This window comes from Sorex fumeus, unplaced genomic scaffold, assembly GCF_029834395.1.
Source record: "Sorex fumeus unplaced genomic scaffold, SorFum_2.1 ptg000048l, whole genome shotgun sequence".
Lineage (NCBI taxonomy): Eukaryota > Metazoa > Chordata > Mammalia > Eulipotyphla > Soricidae > Sorex > Sorex fumeus.
In genome coordinates, this window is record NW_026606105.1 from 5,280,281 (window position 1) to 5,299,553 (window position 19,273).

The 19,273-nt window shown below is 38.6% G+C and overlaps 1 protein-coding gene across 1 annotated transcript in view; it reads right to left on the bottom strand.

Moving 5' to 3' along the window:
* Positions 1 to 10,852: 10,852 nt before the first annotated feature.
* The window catches only part of LOC130032398 (maltase-glucoamylase-like), a 192,411-nt gene continuing 183,990 nt past the window's right edge, over positions 10,853 to 19,273 (bottom strand). The window contains 7 exon segments of the mRNA XM_056123956.1: positions 10,853 to 12,460; positions 13,868 to 14,041; positions 14,640 to 14,689; positions 17,083 to 17,171; positions 18,195 to 18,319; positions 18,709 to 18,765; positions 19,169 to 19,253. Coding sequence (XP_055979931.1) covers positions 10,853 to 12,460; positions 13,868 to 14,041; positions 14,640 to 14,689; positions 17,083 to 17,171; positions 18,195 to 18,319; positions 18,709 to 18,765; positions 19,169 to 19,253 — 2,188 coding nt within the window.

Consider the following 19,273-nt stretch of genomic DNA (forward strand, 5'->3'; position numbering starts at 1 on the left):
AGCAAAAAAAAAAAAAAAAAAAAAAAAAAAGAACAGAAAAGAAAATATTGAGTAATACGGATGCTCGGACTCAGAAAGTGGAAAAGTTTATTGGAAAGTAGAAGAGAAAGAAAACGGAATTCCCCAGTTGGGAAGAAACTTAGTATAGGACTAAGTTAACTATAGTTTATTTTCATGTTTTTTTTTTAATAGAAAAATTGGGTCTGTGTTACAGGGGATGCAATAACTTTAAAGAAAAGGGTTTTCCTGTGGACCCTTTTAAATGAAAATTGGGCTCTTGACCTGTGCAACAGAGGATGTAAGGATCTAGCAGATCCTTGCCTGGCCATTTGCCTTAGGTAAAGGTAAAGGTAAAGGCCCTCCCGTTGATCGTCGATTTGCTCGAACGGGCCCAGTAACGTCTCCATTGGAGACTTTGTTGTTACTGTGTCTGGCATATCGAATACTCTCGGTAGCTTGCCAGGCTCTCCGAGAGGGGCGGAGGAATCGAACTCGGGTCGGCCATGTTGGCCGCGTGTAAGGCGAACGCCCTACCGCTGTGCTATCACGTACTTCCCATTATTGTAATCTCTGGGGCAGAATTTTATGATGGACAATTTTAACTTCCTATTTAATCAGAAGAAGCACAAGAATTTACAGGAAGTCAAAAATATAGCATCACTTAATCACTTAATCACTTAATCCCCGTTATTCATCGATTTACTCGAGCAGGTGCCAGTAACGTCTCCATTCATCCCGGTTGCGTGCTAGCATAGCCCAATGGTATCTGTTCATTCTAGGAACATGCAGAGCCTCAAACCGATCATTCAGGGTCTTGATGAAGAAGTCTGACCATCTTGTAGGTGGGTGTCCACGTGATCTTCTGATGTGCCGTGGAATCCAATCAGTAATGGCTCTAGTCCAGCAGTTGTCTGTAAACCTCATTACGTGTCCAGCCCATCTGATTTTTGATGTCTTGGCAAATGAGACAGCGTCCCTGATTCTTGAGCGTTGACGAAGATCAGAAATTCGGATTCTATCTCTCATTTGAGTGAATCGTGATATTCCAAGCATAGCTCTTTCGATTCCTCTTTGAGAGACCCGAATAGCGTTCTCATTCTGTTTTCGTAGGGTCCAGGTCTCTGAGCCATATGTTAATGCAGGAAAAACAGTGGAATCAAAGAGATGTGCTCGTAGCTGGAGGTTCTTTGTCCTTTTAGTTATTTCTTCAACGTTCTTGAAGGCATTCCAAGCCGCTCTCTTCCTCCTGCGCAACTCAGGTGCCAGGTCATTCATCATGTTGATTTCTCGACCTAGGTATATATAACTGTTGCATTTGGAGATGGTGGTTCCGTTGAGAGCGAATGGAGTGTCAGGAACAAGGCTGTTTCTCATAAACAATGTCTTCGTAAGATTCAGCTGTAGTCCGACCTTTCCACATTCACGGTCAAAGTCATTCAGCATTTGTGCCGCTTGGCTGATGTTTGGTGTTATTAGAACGATGTCATCAGCAAAGCGGAGGTGGTGTAGTTGCCAACCATCTATCTTCACTCCCATGCTTTCCCATTCCAGTCGTCACATGATGTTCTCGAGGGTGGCACTGAAGAGTTTCGGTGAAATGGTATCACCCCGTCGAACCCCTCTCTTGATATGGATGATTACTTCTTTGTAGAATGGTGAGATCTTGGTAGTGAATCCGCAATAGAGCTCATGAAGGATCCTGATGTATTGAGTTTGTACGCCCTGATTGGCTAGGGCTTCCATGACCGCTTCCGTCTCAACAGAATCAAAGGCCTTCTTTAAATCAATGAACGTTAGACAGAGCAGCATCTTGAACTCCCGAGAAACCTCAATGAGCTTAGTAATCATGTGGATATGGTCGATGGTACTGAATCCTTTTCGGAATCTGGCTTGTTCACATGGTTGTCCTTCATCTAGTGTTCTGCTTATCCTATTCAGAATGACTTGAGTGAACAGTTTGTAGACGACGGACAATAGGCAGATTGGGCAATAGTTGCCAATGTCGTGGATGTCTCCCTTCTTGTATAGTAGTTCAGTCCTGCTGGTTTTCCATAGGGATGGAACCTTGCATTCAGACAGGTAGCGTGTGAAGAGCCAAGCCAATGTATTGATGAGTACTGATGGTAAGTTTTTCAGGTGTCCAGGTCTGATCTTGTCTGGGCCAGGTGCTCTTTGTTTCTTTACCGACGAGATGGCATGTTGGATTTTGGAAGGGAGAACATTGGGAACGACATATCCATCATGTGGTATGTGGTATGTGGGCAAGTGGATGTGGCTATTAAAGAGATCTGAGTAGAAGTCATGAATAATCTTCTCCATTGCCCTTCTGGAAGATGTGATAGATCCATCATGATGTCGGAGGGCAGTCATCTTGGTTTTGTAGTTGGTGAAGGACAGGCGGGCATTACGAATGCTTTTCCCAGCTTCTGCCGCATCTACCAGTACTGCTGCTCTCCTGTTTTTGAGGTCATCCTTGATGGCTTCTCTGCACTGTTTTGCCAGTTCGGATGTTCACTTGTGGTTGCTTGAGGCATGTGCCAAGCCACATTGGCGAATAAGTTCAAGAGTGTTCGAAGAAAGGCGTTTTTTTTGTGGTTATCTCTCTCTTGGCATTCCTCGCACAATCATGGAGGTGCTGAATCATTTGATCGTATTTCTCATCAATGTTGTCAATGACGGCATCTTCCCATGTTGCCGCAACAGAGCCAAAGAGCTCCCAGTTGGTGGTCATTCTGGGAGTCCTCTTCTTAAACCTTGCATTCTTTTCTCCTCGTTCTGTGAGGTAGAATTTTGCATGAAGAAGATGGTGGTCTGATCCCGTTTGGAATTTTGGGACAACAGCAACATCGGTTAGGCAAAACCGCCGATTGAATATGATGTGGTCTATTTCATTGTGGAACCGTCCATCGGGAGACTCCCATGTCCAATGTTTAGATTCAGCCTTTTGGAACTGTGAGTTACCATGGAAGGTTTTGGTTGACATGATGAACTCAGACAGTCTGTCACCCTGTTCGTTCCATTCTAGGCCATGGGTCCCGATGTGGAGTTCATCGACTGATCTTCTTGGTCCTATCTTGGCATTAAAATCACCCACAATGATCTTGTAGAAGGTGTGATCTTCTTTATAGAACTTCTCCAGCTCCATGTAGAACTTCTCAGTTTCTCTTTCACCATAACTGGATGTTGGTGCATAGACAACAAAGATAGAAACTGCCGGTAGTGAGCCACATCTATTCAAGTGTAATCGTCCGATTCGGGTTGTTAGGCATTCGAATGAATCAATGCTCGTGGCTAAGTTTGTGTTGACAAGGATACCGACACCACCGACGCCTCTTTTATCACATGTTCCAAGGAACAGTTCTTCTCCAGTGTCGAAAACGGCATGATGTGATTGATGTCTTCTCGTTTCAGTCAGACCAATGATGTTGTACTTGATCTTTCGCGCTTGTACCATAAGGTCTTCAATGGATGCAGCAGATGGCAGCATATGAGCATTAAAAGTACAGACAATCATTTTTGTTTTTCTTCGTTTTGGCAGCCTATTTATGCCTTGGTATTTTATCAGCCTTTCCTTCCATATTCTTCTCGACTCTGCCATATTCAGGGTTAGGGGAATAAGATCCATTTATTACTGGATTTGGCATATTAATTTGGTCTATTTGTCATAGACCACGGATAGCTTGCCAGGCTCTGCCGTGCGGGTGGGATATTTAAAGGTACCCTGAAAACTTAGAGAAAAGTAAAGAAATTAAAAAAAAAATTTTTAAAAAGTAAATAAGTCAGCAAAAAACCAGACTGCTCACAGCAGTTGGTTAAGGGTCAACTGAGGCTTCCCCTCTCAGTAACATCAACCCTCTTACCCCACACAGCCTTAGGAGATTGCTTCTTTCTCTTCCCGGCTCCCTCTTACCACACACCCCATTCAATATGATCTGAAACTAAACTGGTTTATTTCAACAAATATTTCAATATGTGTGTCCAATTTTGACAAAAGTGAAGAGAAGTCAAACCAGATCATTTGAGGAACAGTGAGTGTTCAACCACACCTCAGCTCAGTGGCTAGACAAAGTCATCTTTAAAAATCTCATAAAGTTGGGGGCTGGAGAGATAGCACAGGAGGTAGGGCGCTTGCCTTGCACGCGGCCAACCGGGGTTTGAGTCCCAGCATCCCATATGGTCCCCTGAGCACCTCCAGGAGTAACTCCTGAGTGAAGAGCCAGGAGGAACCCCTGTGCATCGCCGGGTGTGACCCAAAAAGGAAAAAAAAAATCATGAAGCTCTACACCTCGGTGCCACTGCAGGAGAAGCCAAGATTTCCGTAAGCAATGGTGTTCATGTTTGTGTTTTTCACTCAGGTTCATATTCTTAAGCTGAGTTACATCAAACCAAAGGAAACATGATGCTTGCCCTCTAAAATACTGTGCATGAAAATTTCTCTTGTCTATGATTTGCTTTTTACAATTTATTCTCAGCTCATGTTCTTTCCATGGAAGCATTTGGATAGTAGCAAGCTTGTACATTAAGAACAGGTTAAGCCTTATGTATTTATATTTTCTTAATCAAGATTGGTTGCCTGCTACTTTATATCATATATATGTATATACATAATATATATATGTATATATATTACTACTCCTGGTTTATCTGTGGTGTAAAGTTTGAGATGTCTCATGGCCACATTTGCAGCCACACGCTACAAGAGTTTAAAATTTTTGAATGGGGAGATATAGCTAGAGTTAAATTTTTAACTAGATGGTAACTTTGAGTGCCCACAATATTCACACACTCCTTCTAAAGTATTTTTGATCATTTTTAGAAAATTATAACACAATATAAAATAAATTATTCAAGACCAGCTATAGTGCAAACTTCAGGGGTGGTTGGGAAAATTGGAAATAACGGTGGTGGGAAGGTGGGATTGGTGTTGGAATATTCAATGTAATAAATCATGAACAAATTTATAAAAATAAATAAAAAGTTTTAGAAAGAAAAAATTTAAGACTAAAATAAACAACAAAATTCAGATAATCATATTCAATTTATTCATTATTTTATAAAGTAAGAAAAATGGATTTACCTTAATATGCAATGAAATATTTTACTATAGCTCATATATAGCTGACATAAATAAATGTCGGGCTCTCTGAGATATATATGTCAGAGTTTGTGAAGCATCAAAGACCTGTAATAGAGTAATGTCCTTCAGTGATAGAAATGATCAATCTGGATAAGAAGTTCATGCTGTAAAGAAACGAACATGATGACCTCTCACTCTCAGTACCTGTATTTCCTAAAGAAGAGAGAGGAGAGAGAGAGAGAGAGAGAGAGAGAGAGAAGTGCCTGATGTAGAGGCAGGTTGGGCGGGGGGGGGGCTGAGGGGTGTCAGGGGGAAATTGGGGTCATTGGTGGTGGGAAATGTACACTGGTGGAGTGATGGATGTTGGAATATTGTATCACAGAAATCCAGTCTTGTACAGCTTTATAATTGTGTAACTCATGGTTATGCAATAAAAAGAATTTAATTAAAAAAAAGGAAAAACAAATGTCCGTTAGAAAATTTTAGTTTGAAAAAAATTCAGAGTAGCCCTAGAATATGATGCCACCACTCGGGATAAACTGTTCTCATAACAGAAATACAAAGAGAAGAAGAAACAAAGCTAAATTGAAATAAAATCTGCAGAATCATACAAAAGTGTTGATGATGATGATGATGATGAAAATGATTTTAATAATAGTAGTGATAACATATACCATAGCACTTCAAGACTGACATGCATTTCCATGTACTTCGTACTACTAATATTTACAAATGAGGAAACTGAGGCAAGGTGAGACGTGTCCACCTGAAGTGATCAGTGGTCCAGTCACCATTCTGATCACAGGAGACTCTCTCAAAACGGACTCATTGGGTTTCTCTCTATGAAACTGGGCTGAGCAGTAGCAAGCACGTTTAAACTCTGACCTTTAATTTTCAAGTTTCTTCAAACACCGTCAATTAGTCTGCTCCACCCTGCCCTGTTTGTTATTTGTTTCTGTTCTTGCCATTCCCTTTTTTTTCCTTTTTCCAAGATACTTCTTATTTGAAAATCTTATACTTTGGCCAGAGGGATTAATGTAGCAGGCAGGGTGCTTGCCTTGCACACAGCGGACCCTGGTACACCATCTGGTTTTCCAAACCCACCAGGAGTGATCCTTGAGCACAGAGCCAGGAGTAACCCTGAGCACCATAGGTGTGGGGCAGAAAAAAAAAAACCAACCAACAAACAGATATTGAAATCCCATACTTTTAATTATTCTCTCTCTCTCTCTCTCTCTCTCTCTCACACACACACACGTATGAATTAAATTAAAAAGAATTGGAGTTGTTTGAACAAACAGCCTCTATGAAGTCACACTGGGTGTTGACATTTGTCCTCCATTGAACACCAGGGTTGACTGGGCTGACCTGGCTGGCTAAGAGGGTGTCCCCTTCCTGTTGCACCACTCCATGTGAGTCCCCCATGAAGCTGAGCACTCAGCCAAAGATTAGATATAGACTATTTAATCTATATCCATTAAAATGAAACAAGCAATACAAAATAAATTATTCCAGATCTGCTTTGGGGGCAGGGTTTGGAATTTGGAATTGAAATATGGTGATGGGATGGTGTACTAGTGGGATTGGTGTTCAAATATTAAATGTAATCAAATATTGTGAATAACTTTCAAAAATAAAATAAATTTGGTCACTTGATCACTTGACATAAATGATCACTTCCTTGTAGAATGGTGAGATACTGGCAATGAGTTCGTAATACAGCTCATGGAGGATCCTGATGTATTGAGTTTGAACACCCTGTTTGTCTAAGGCTTCAATGACTGCTTCAGTCTCAACAGAATCAACGACCTTCTTTAAATCAATGAACGTTAGACAGAGCGGCATCTTGAACTCCCGAGAAACCTCAATAAGCTTGTTTATAGTGTGGATATAGTCGATCTTGCTGAATCCTTTTTGGAACGTGGCTTGTTCGCATGGTTGTCCTTCATCTAGTATTCTGTCAATCCTATTCAGGATGACTCGAGTGAACAGCTTGTAGACAACAGACAACAGGCAGATCGGGTGATTGTTGCCAATGTTATGGATGTCTCCCTTCTTGTACAGTTGTACAGTCCTGTTGGTTTTCCATTGGAACGGAACCTTGCGTTTAGAAGGGTAGCGGGTGAAGAGTAGAGCCAGTGTATTGATGAGTACTGATGGCAGGTTCTTCAGCTGTTTGGGTCTGACCTTGTCTGGGCTGGGTGCTGTTCACTTCTTTACAAATGAAATGTCCTGTCAGATTTCGGGAAGGGAGAACATTGGGAACGACATACCCATTCTGTGGAATTTGGTATGCGGGATGGTGGACATGGCTATCAAAGAGATCCGAGTAGATATCATGGATGATCTTTTCCATAGCCCCTCTGGAAAATGTGATAGATCCATCAGGACGTCGGAGGGCAATCATCTTGGTCTTGTAGTTGGGGAAGGACAGGCGGGCATTGCAAATAATTTTCCTGGTTTCTGTCACATCTGTCAGCACTGCTGCTCTTCTCTCTTTGAGGTCTTCCTTTATCACTTCTCTTCACTTCTTTGCGAGCTCGGACATTCTCTTGTGGTTGCCTGAAGCTCACACCAAGTCATATTGGCAAATGAGCTTAAGAGTTTTTTAAGACAGGCGTCTTTTTGCTGCTCTCTCCTGAGGTTCCTTGAACAATCATGGAGGTGCTGAACCAATCTATTGTATTCTTTGTCAATGCTGTCAATGACGGCATCTTCCCATGTTGCCACAATAGTGCCATAGAGCTCCCAGTTGGTGGTCATTCTGTGAGTTCTCTTCTTAAACTTTGCAGCCCTTTATCCCTGCTCTGTGAAGTAGAATTTTGCATAAGGAGATGGTGGTCCTATCTCCTTTGGAATTTTGGGACAACAGCGACATCGGTCAGGCAAAACCATTGATTGAATATGATGTGGTCAATTTCATTGAACCATCCACCCGGTGACTCCCATGTCCAACATTTAGATTCAGCCTTCTGGAACTGTGAGTTACCATGGATCATCTTGGTCGACATGATGAACTCAGATAGTCTCTCACCCTGTTCTTTTCATTGTAGGCCATGGGTCCCAATGTGGAGTTCTTTTGCTGATCTTCTTGGTCCTATCTTGGCATTTAAATCACTGACAATGATCTTGTAGAAGGCGTGGTCTTCTTTATAGAACTTCTCCAGCTCCATGTAGAACTTCTCAGTTTTTCCTTCATCATAATTGGATGTTGGTGCGTAGACAATAAAGATAGAAACCGCTGGCAGTGAGCCAAGTGTTTTTGTCAAGTGTGTATCTATTCAAGTGTAATTGTATTATTCGGGTTGTTAGGCATTTGAATGAATTAATGCTCATAGCCAAGTTCGTGTTGACAAGGATGCTGACACCACCGAAGCCTCTTTTGTCACATGTTCTGAGGAACAGTTCTTCTCTAGTGTCAAAAATGGTGTGATGTGGTTGATGCCTTCTCATCTTGGTCAGACCAATGATGTCGTACTTGATCTTCACACTTTTACCATCATGTCCTCGATGGATGCATCCAATGCCAGAGTAAGTGCATTGAAAGAACAAATTGTCATTTTAGTTTTTCTTCGTTTTGGCAGCCTAGTTAGGCCTTGAGATTTTATCAGTCTCTCCTTCCTCATCCTTCTTAACGCTGCCCTATTGGTGGCTCTTTCAGGGTCCGGGGAATGAGACCCATTGTATTTACTTGTTTTGGCATATCAAATATGCCATGGATAGCTTGCCAGGCTCTGCCTTGCTGGCGGGATATTCTCGGTAGCTTGCCAGGCTCTCTGAGAGGAATAGAGGCTTTTAGGACAGCCTCTAATTGCCCTTGCAGGTGTTCCCATGGTTGAAGCCATATATGAACCCTATCAAAAATGGTGCGGTAATCTTGGAAGATGGATATTAAGTGTCTTATGATGTGTAGCGTGGCCACTTTGTGGCCGCACAGCCTGGAAAGTATCCTGGAGTGTGGCGGCAGCTGGGTAGTGGAGGTAGTGGAGGTAGTGTAGGTCTGCTGATGAGGTATTTAGGTAGGGTGGGTCTTCTATGTGTAATCCCTGGCTAGCTGGAGTTTGGTGGAAGCAGACAGGGCAGGGTAGGGTGGGGTTTCTGGTTTTAATCCCTTGGTCTTGGGAGATTGGTGGGAGCAGGCAGAAGATCTCTGTTCGTGGGTCCTGTTGTGCCTGGAGTCCAAGGTCACTGAGTGTGGGAAGCCAAGAGCCCTCTCATAGACCCTAGCAGTGGTTCCCATGTTAGGAACCGCTTGGGACAGACATTGGTAACAGTCTCCCAGGGCTTCCTGACCTCAGCGAATGACTGATCTATAGCCACATAACATCAGGCTGAGAGTTATCTTATCTGGCCTTATCTATAGTAACCTCCAGGATGCATCTACTGCCCTAAGACCCCTTGATATACAAATGTAAAGCTCAGGATGCACCTACTGCCATAAGACCCTTTGATGTACAAATGTTTACCTTGAATGTTAGGTAAAGCTCTTGTTGCTGACCTTACCATGTATGGTTATACTGCTTTTGCTCCTGACTGGGCTGCCTGGACTCTATATAAACAGCCTGTAGCCCCCAATAAAGTTCTGTCCCTTGTTCTCTCTGTTTCTAAACTGTACTCTGTCTCTTGTGTCTCGTGTTCATTTGGTTGGTCCCTCCTTGCACCATCGGATCAATCCTTGGGCCACCTCCGCGGGCAGAGAGTGGTTAGTGGCCCCCCCCCCCCCAGAGTTCCGCTTAGCTGCTTCTGTGGGGCTTCACTTGTGCATGAGTCTCAGCTCCAGCACCCGGAGTGTGTCCTGGAGGGTGGCGGGGGCTGTGTAGTGGAGGTAGTGGTAGTTTTTTTTTTCAGAGACAGAGAAAATAAATTTAAATATATATAAATAACCATTTGTAAGTGATTTTGTAAAACATTTACTTTTACTCATTAAAATAACAATACACGACATGTACATAAACATAAAACAAAATTCTTTTATGAAAAGCCAATATTTTACAAAATAAAAATCAGTTAAATGAGCAGTGTCATTTCATATTTTATAAAGTATATATTTTAATGCTCTTCAATGTCTGGTTTTAAGAGGAGATGGGTAAGAGTTTTGTGTGTATCACTTTACTATGACCTCTCAGCAGAAGCTCTGAGCAAGGCTCTGTAGAAATAAAGACTGACAATGAGCACGAAATACAAAACCTTGGTATTATTATGAAAATATATTTGACTTTTTGGAGCTCAGAAAATATTTAAAGTCTCCCGTATGTTTTCATACTAGTTTTAGAATATTGTCTAAGGGTAAGCCTTTGATAATACCATATATATAGTGAAAGCATATAAAATATATGAAGTTGATGTTCTATAGGATTTATAATTGATGGTCTATAAAAGTTAGATATAATTTTTAAAGAGCAATAGCTATAACTTCTTTAATTATACTTTAAAAACAAGTAATTGAGTGCATTTTATACATATATGCAAACTTCTGCAGTACTTGTAGGAGCTAGTGATAATGTTAGTGATAATATTTGTGAAAACTTGTGTGGAAAAAGATTAGGTATCTGTTCATTGACTTTCCATATTATGTAGTAACTGCTTTAAAGAGATTTCTGCCATAATGCGAAAGTCTTAGAAAGCAATCATGGAACTAGAAGAGCAATATTGGAAAGAGCTCTAGTGCTATTAGAAGGCATATTTGCAGTAGCATTATAAGTGGTTGTAATATTAGTTGCAATCTCTGTATCACTTGTTGAAAAAGTAGAGAAATTCATATTAGAAACTGTGGTACTAGTTATAACCAGTAATATTTGCTGAGAAAGTACTGTTTGTGATAGAAATAGAACTCCTGCTATCAGTACTCAGAGTTGTGGCAAAGGTATTAACTATATGTGTGGTGGTATCTGAAACCTTAGTAGTAGCTGTAACTTTAGTAAAATTTGGGAAAGAACTGGTTGTTACAGGAAAATTATTGCTAGCAGTAGTGCTTGTAGAGGAAGTATTTGCAGTGGTATTAGTGACTGCCATAGTAATCTCAGTAGTACTTGTTGAGAAAGTATCAGAAACAGTAGTACTATTTGTAAAGTCAGTACTGCTTGGTGGCAAAAGGTTGCTAGTAACAGGAAAAGTGCTATCACTCAGAGCTGTAGAAATGGTATTAACATCTACAGTTGGAGTGGCATCAGATATGCTAATATCAATTGTACTTGTTGAGAAAGAATTGATCGTTGTAGTAAGATTAGCAACAGTGGCAGCATTTGTATTTGTAGTCATAGGTGTATTAGTAGCTGGAGTGGTATTAGGAACAGCAGTATTACTAGTTCTAAATAAAGTAGGGAAAGGCACATTAGGGTCAAGGATAGTTGCAACTTCACTACTGGTTTCTGGGAAATGGCTGTTTGTGATAGGACTAATGCTATCAGTACTCAGACTTGTAGAGAGGGTATTATTAATTGTAGTTGTAGTGATTTCAGAAGTATTAGTGTTAGTTGTATCTTCAGTATTACTTGTTGGAAAATAATTAGTTGTCATGGGAAGAGTGGGATTAGGACTAGCAATAGTGTCTGTATTGGAAACTTTAGGAGTACTTGTAGTAGTGTCATGATTTGTCGTACTTGCTGGGTCTGTCATGGTGGTCATGATAGTAGATGTAGCATTAGTACTAGAAGTAATTGTTGTTGGAGAGAAAGTGCTTGTATTTTTAGTAACTGTAGTGGCATAAATAGTGGTACTAGTTGCAACTGCACTGGTATCAGTAATTGAAGTAGTTGTAGGAGTTGTAGCTGTAATAGTACTTGTGGTAGTAATAGGTATACTAGATTTATCAGTAATTGTTGTTGAGGTTAAATCAACTGTAGTATCAATAGTAGTTGTGGTCGTTGCAGCAGTTGGAATAGTTGTGGCTTCAGTAGTCTGTGTTGGGAAAACACTAGCTGTGGCAGGTGGAGGACTTCTAGTGCCAGCAGTACTTGTAGGTTTTATTTCAGTAGTAGAACCAGGATACCATTCAACTGTAGTATCCTCAGTAGTGAATGGAGAGGAATACAGAGGACTTGTTGAGATGGTATTTGTCATTTGTGTAGTACTAGTACCTGAAGGTCTGGGTGTAGTAGTAATCACTGGAGAGATAGGTGTAGTAGTCACTGGAGGGCTGGGTGTAATAGTAGTCACTGGAGGGCTGAGAGAGCTGTGTGTAGTAGTAATCACTGGAGGGATGGGTGTTGTAGTCACTGGAGGGCTGGGGGTAAAAGTAGTCACTGGAGGGCTGAGAGAGCTGGGTGTAGTAGTAATCACGGGAGGGATGGGTGTAGGAGTCACTGGAGGGCTGTCACCATAAATCCATATTACTTCTTTTAACTTTTCCAGGCTGATATTGTTAGACAAATTAATTGATAGTTTCTGCGAAAAAAAGAAGAAATAAGTTGATTTTAAGGAATACTTAAACATCACTTCTGGGGAGAGGGTGGTTCTCAAGAAATACTTCTGACTCAGTACTCAGAGATCATTCCTGCCAGTACCTGGGGTATTGAACTGAGTTGACCACATATGAGACAAGTGCCATAACCCCTGTACCATCTCTCCTGCCCCTAAGTCTGCTAATTTAACAAGCACAATATATTCGTTCTTTCTCCAGAGAATGATAGAAGGATATAAACATTTCCTGGAGATGGTCCCACCTTCTCTAGATAGATTACTCTGGAGAGATGCCATGTATGAACCTTATGCTAAAAATATTGTTTTACATAATTTAATCATAATCAAACAGCTCACAAATTTTTATAGTTCTTTATTTAAATCATTTTTGAACCCTAGGTGCAGATCACATGAATTGATGTGTGAACTCCTGAGTTTGATCCTCAGCATCTCATGGTTCTCCTCTTGATCCCTAGAGTACTACTGGTTATAGACCCACAACAATAAAAAAATCCAATGATGATAAAATTATATTTGCCTTGCCACTAGATTTTTAACTTTCCTAAGAGCTGACTTTGCTCTGTGCTTCACCATCCCCAAGATAGTGCCTGACGCTTAGGTGTCAGACATGCTGTTTTCCAGAAAAGAAGATGCTCGAATGTTAATGAGTCTTTATTCCATCAATCTTAATTGGAAGTAATTAATTGAAAGAGTCATTCGGAACCCAACAGTCCAGGAAAACTGCTTTGCAGTGGAGAACTAGCAGAGAATAGAGAAAATTCCATTTGAGCATTCAAAGAATTATTTTCAAACATTAAAATAGCAACTTTTCATCTTTTGAAAACAAGAAATGTGGCTACCAATTTCTGTATTTCTAAGCCAGATATTAAACCAGATTTTCTATGGCTCGAAGTTTTTCTAAGACGGGAGACTTTGTCCTCTGTGGTTACTCTATTATTAGTTCATCTTTCAATTAGCAGGACTGTTAGTCACATCAATATTAACAGGTTAACAGATGATAGTCATATTAATGATAATCACAATCTTCACCAACCTCAAAGATTGCTCAAGTTAACTATCCAGTTTTAGAAAGGCTAAGGGTAAAAATTTCATGCAATTTTAGAATTATTCTTTTCTTTATAGAAATAAATAAATTTTGTTATGTTAACCTAGCATAACAAATACGTGGCACAATCTCTCCTGAAAACACACAGAACTGCAACCAACCATTGATTATTAATGCCTGATTATATCAGGAGAACCACTAATGTGGAGGAACTATTGCAATTGCCCATAATGTTTCTAAAATCAGTAAACATGATAATAATAATAATCATGGTAATATTTTATAACTAATTTATTTATGAATGATAACATTACTTTGAAACATACCTGTTTATTAGGATCACATTGGAAATCATCCTCTACAAATTGTTGGTTGTCATAGGTAAACTTAACCCTTGTCACTAAAGTAGACTCAATACCCCAGATAGTAATATGTCCAAATTTCAGTGGATTCGAGGCACTCAAATAATTATTGTGTGTCGTCTGTATTTTTAGTGTATTCTGTAAAGAATATAGAAAAAAAAAGGGTAGCATATTGAATGTTTTCTATGTTAAAATATTCAGAAATCTCGTAATTCTTTTGTGCTGGTTTGCTTTTCCTATTTTTAAATGCTTGGTGAAGAAAAAAATTATTTTTTCTGTGTATATATATTACAAGAAAATGTTATGTATACACCGTGGAATTTCAAACTATCACCTATACATTTTAGGTAGTAATTAGTTACATGATACTTTGCTTTTTTTCAAAGTTATTTCTTATACAGCAATAATTTGCAATAGCTAGCTGATGCATCATACATGCTTCAAAATTTAATCACCAGTTTTTTTTCATACACAGAAAACATGTTATACGTTTAAGGACTAACCCTCTCCCATCGAAGTATTATAAAAACTACAAATTTATATTCTTTGGTAAACTGGATAATTGTCAAAATAAGTACTATTTCGTCCTTACTTTAATGTCAACAGAACTCTTTAATAAACCTCAATGTAATAAAAATTCCTATTAAGATGTAGAACAATGTATTTGTACAGTTCGCTGATAATGTTTGATCTGTGCTTGCCTGGAAAAGAGTTCATACAATTCAATTAGTCTTACATTTTGTGCTAGGAACTTTGCCAAGTAATAGTCTCCTTTTTCATAAGCATCTGAAAACAAATAAAAACAAAAAAGCAAATAGTCATGCTTCAATTGTAGGTAATCAGAACATAACTCAGTAGAATCAGTTTAGTCAGAAAATATCTCAGTAAATCAGGATTATAATTGACTCTCTGAAAGGCACTAAAAATAGTAACCAAGGGAAATTTTTATCCTAAATTCACTTAGGGATATGTATATCATGAAGAAATTTTAAGACATGAAGGCAGAAAGTTTCACATATAAGGGAACCTGGATTTAATTGAGGATAGAAATAAGAGCTAAACATTATATTCACACTTTTCTCTTTCTGTGCTTACATAGAAAGCACATAGACTTGAAAGTTCACACGGTTGTTGTATTAATGAAGTCTCAAAGCAGTGAGAGTTGTTAGTAATTTAGGTTCTCAGGTCAGACAGACACGGATTCATATCTGGTACTTAGCAGTTGTACAAACATGGAAATATTTTATCATCTGACAAAAATGGAGATAAACATTAGTACATAATGTGTGGGGGAAATGTTCACATGTTGCCTGTGATGAATTCATGTTAAAACTTTGCTTAACTTCCACTCTCAAGGTCTTCATCGTCTTTATGTTTGTTATTTGCATTATTATTCTCTGCCTACTTCTGGTTCAGACTTCCACAGTGCTTTAGGTCCCCAAAACTTACACCTCTGAATACTGTCCTTCCAGGCTCCAACTATACTCCAGAGAACTCCTAAAATGTCCCTCACTTGAGGTTTTTATTTATCAAGATTTCACCTCAATTCATTTTTATCTGTGTGTGGAATGTCATTTGTCTAAAAATTATGGCTCTTGCTTGTTAAGTCTGTGTATCAAACTCCTAATTCAACCCAGGGCTCAATCCTTGGTATCACTTGGTCTCCACAGAACTACCAGAATTAATCTCTCAGCACCAGGATGGAATTATCTCCTAAGTACCACTTGGTATGGCCTCACAAAACATAATCTAGAAAAGACAATTTTAATCCAGAGTGATAGAAAGAAGATCTGTGGTTTCCAGGACCCAGATTAGAAGACTGGGAATGGAAGACAGCTCACTATAACGGACTAAAAGGGGGAATATCCATATTATAAATGTATTTATACATTATAAGACTTTTTATTAAAAACAAATGCACTTTGTTTTTATAAATAAAAATCAAGACGATTAAAAGCCAATAATTTTACTAGGCATCTACCCAATTGAGATAATCTGAATATGAAAACAAAAATTAGTGCTCAAGCTATTATTTATAATAATGAAAGGTGAAAGTATCCCGTTTTCTGCATAGGGAGGCATTACAAAAGTCAGGTTAGTTATAACATTATCCTCTCAATGCAGTTTGGTAATTATAACTGTCTTTATAGGAAATATATAATAGACATAGTTATCTCATTATTTTAAATTCAAAGAACCATTTCTGTAAAAATTTAACATGTACTATTTCAGCTACATAAAAAGCATTTTCTTAATATAAAAATAGGACAACCCAACAAAAATATTGAAAATATTGTTTTTACTAAGTATTTATTTTGGAATGTTTTCAGTATATTCTGTAATGAGAATATATTATTTTATACAGAGAAAATCTTTTAAAATATTACCAGCAAATAAACCATAATTTTAGAAACTGTGATATATTATGTTTTGAATATTCTGCTGTGTAGTGATAACTGTTGGCAAATGGACAGCCATGGGGAATAGTGCTTCAATATTTCTATAGAAATCTATAGAAATCTCCGAGAAAGGGAATGTTCTAATTATCTGACCAAACATTAACTGTCTAGGGTAGAACAATCCTATGCTTGGGCTTGGGAAAGAAAGCATACAAAGTAATATTTCGTTGATGTAAGTATCCTGTTAATAACTTTTAATTCCCTAATTATGAGAAAATTATCAGGAAATTTTCTTGACTAGTTTGTCTCCTGAGTGGGTATACTTAGTGGGGGGAAAAAGAGTCTATGAACCACTAAAAATGAATGGTGTACTTGATGTTTGCATCCAGATTCTTGTATTAGAGAGAAATGATTTAGGGGCTGGAGAGGCAGCACAGTGAGTAAAGCACTTGCCTTGCAAGCAGCAAACCCAAGTTTAATAGAATTCCCAGGTGTGACCCCAAAGCAAAACCAAAAAAGGTTAAGTAGAATGAGATGATTTATCAGAGGTGAATCACCCCCGAATGAATCTGGATCATCAATGTGCTGAATCTTCAAAGATGAGAAGCATCAATTGCTTTAGAATAATTTGGGGATACTGTCCACGAATAAGCAAATGAGAAAGGGCGCTAACAACCCAATGGCTATGCTAACAATTACAGAGTTTTACTTTGGGCCTGAGTCTCTACACTTTTGTTCTCTCTAAGTGCTTTATGGAGACTCTGGAAAGCTCGTACTCACCAATGCTTTGTCCATCATCCCAGAACATCTCACCTTCAGCTTCCAAATTTTCATTCAAAACAATAATCAACCCCATGACTTGTTGTCGGCTATAAAAAAATGAAGATTTTTATCTTTAAAATAAAGCTCAAAAGGCAGAATATAAGAATGGACGGACAGCTTCTGCTGAAAATAATCTCATACAGAAAAATATAAAATTCAAAAAAATAGGTAAAATATAAAATACTTAAATTGTAATAGAATAAAATATTTAAAACATAATAAACATTTGGTAAAGGTTCAACTTTCAAAAAACTAAGTGCACATAATGCAAATCTGCATATAAGTAATGTAACATAAAAATTTCTTAGAAAGAAAACTCCTCCCAGAGCCATTCAATTATTTACATATTATTGCAATATAAAAAGTAGAATTTTTATCCTGTCTTTACAATCATGACTTGAACCTAACCTTCTTGAATTTTACTTGTTTTTATCTCTCCCTTATTAATCCTCCATTTAAACTGAAGGATTTATCTATCCTGTCAAAATAATTTTCACCTCCTATGATTCAATCCTGAACTATCTCTTTCATCATCTTTATACATTTAAACTCTAGTTGTTCTCCAAGACTCAGTTCAAAGTCCTCTTTCATGCAAAACCAAATCTCATAGTACAAGCTGAAAGTGACTCTCTCCATTCGAGTTATTAGTGTCTTTTTATGTGCTTCTCTCTAAGGAGAACATGTTATGTCCTTCTTAACATATTATGTGAATATACACTGACATGCTACCTCTCCTTGGAGAAGGACTAATGTAGACCTGAGAATGAACATTAAATTCCTGAGTAGAATATCCAATCAAAGTGCTCATTGATAGTCCCACATTCTTTTAAAAACTGCATACAAATAGGTTTCCCTTGGGAAAATTTTTGACCTGGACATTCGACATATCTACAAATAATTATTTTTCAAGTAGAACTTCCTGAGTTCATGCTCCCTCAGACCCCACTCAGAAGACACTCAGAGAATCACAAAAGTGTCTATTATTTGGTTTATTGATCAACAGAACTTGGGTCAAGATGGCACCTCCTTGTAAAGCTGCCTCCGGAAGGTGAAGTGGGTTCTCTCCTTACCTAAGGTAAGTGTTCATTCCAGGTTCTTGCCAAGGCACGATGTAGCCTGCTCTGACATGAAGATTTATACGGTTAAGGGGAGCCTCTAGGACTTTCCTCTCACCAACAGATTCAATGAGAGTTTCCTAGAAAAGAGAATGTAGGCAAGGGATAATGGTTAATGAAAGGAATACTTGCTTAGTTAAAGGTCCTTCCAATCCAAGGAAGCATGTTAGGAAGTCATCAAAAAACTCTACACCTAAGGAGAAAGTCTCTGATATTTTATCTTGGCTAAGTCCTCTGAAAAATCTTGTTTCAGATCTTCAGACAAGTTGGAAAGAGGTTGGGGAGAGATGTGATGTGGGTGCCAGATTTTGCCTATTCATACTATTCATATTACATGGATACCTTCAAACAAATCTCACATGACTGATAGATGGAAAATAACTGCCATAGTAAGAACATGTCTGGAAGTCAGGAGAAAGCTGCATTGTTTTCACCCTGCATGGAACAAGTGATTCTTCATCATGCTCACCGTGTAATAGTCAAGCCAGCGAGATTTGGGAAAATAAGCATTGATCTTAGAGGTGTTCTGAAAAAGAAAGTGAACAAACCATTATGAATAATCCAATAATTTTATTTTTTAAAATTCTGTGCAGTTAACATTTTAAAATTGCAATATTTTTCTAATTATTTTTAGAGTTTGGGGAATTTGATTGAAGAACATTCTGAGGAACTCTCCAAACATACAGAAAAATAAAAAAAAATTTAAGGCACATTTTAAAAGGGTGTAAGATGACAAGAAACTAAGAAAAAAATTCATCCGGGCATGTGAAGTTTTCATGCAAACGGAAATCTGGCTAAATGATCTCCTTTAGATGTTCTAAAAATATATTTGTCTGAAAATAGTGAGATTTGACAAATAATCTTTAAAACACCCTTCCTGTTCTTTAGATGACGTGATTGGAGTTCCTGGTCTTTAATGCGAGACTCACACTTTGCAGCACTGGACTGATTAAGATGGCGGGGCCCAGCATGAACTGCTCGTCTATCTTCCACGTCATGGTGTCATTCATAAACCTTAAAAAGTACATATGAAA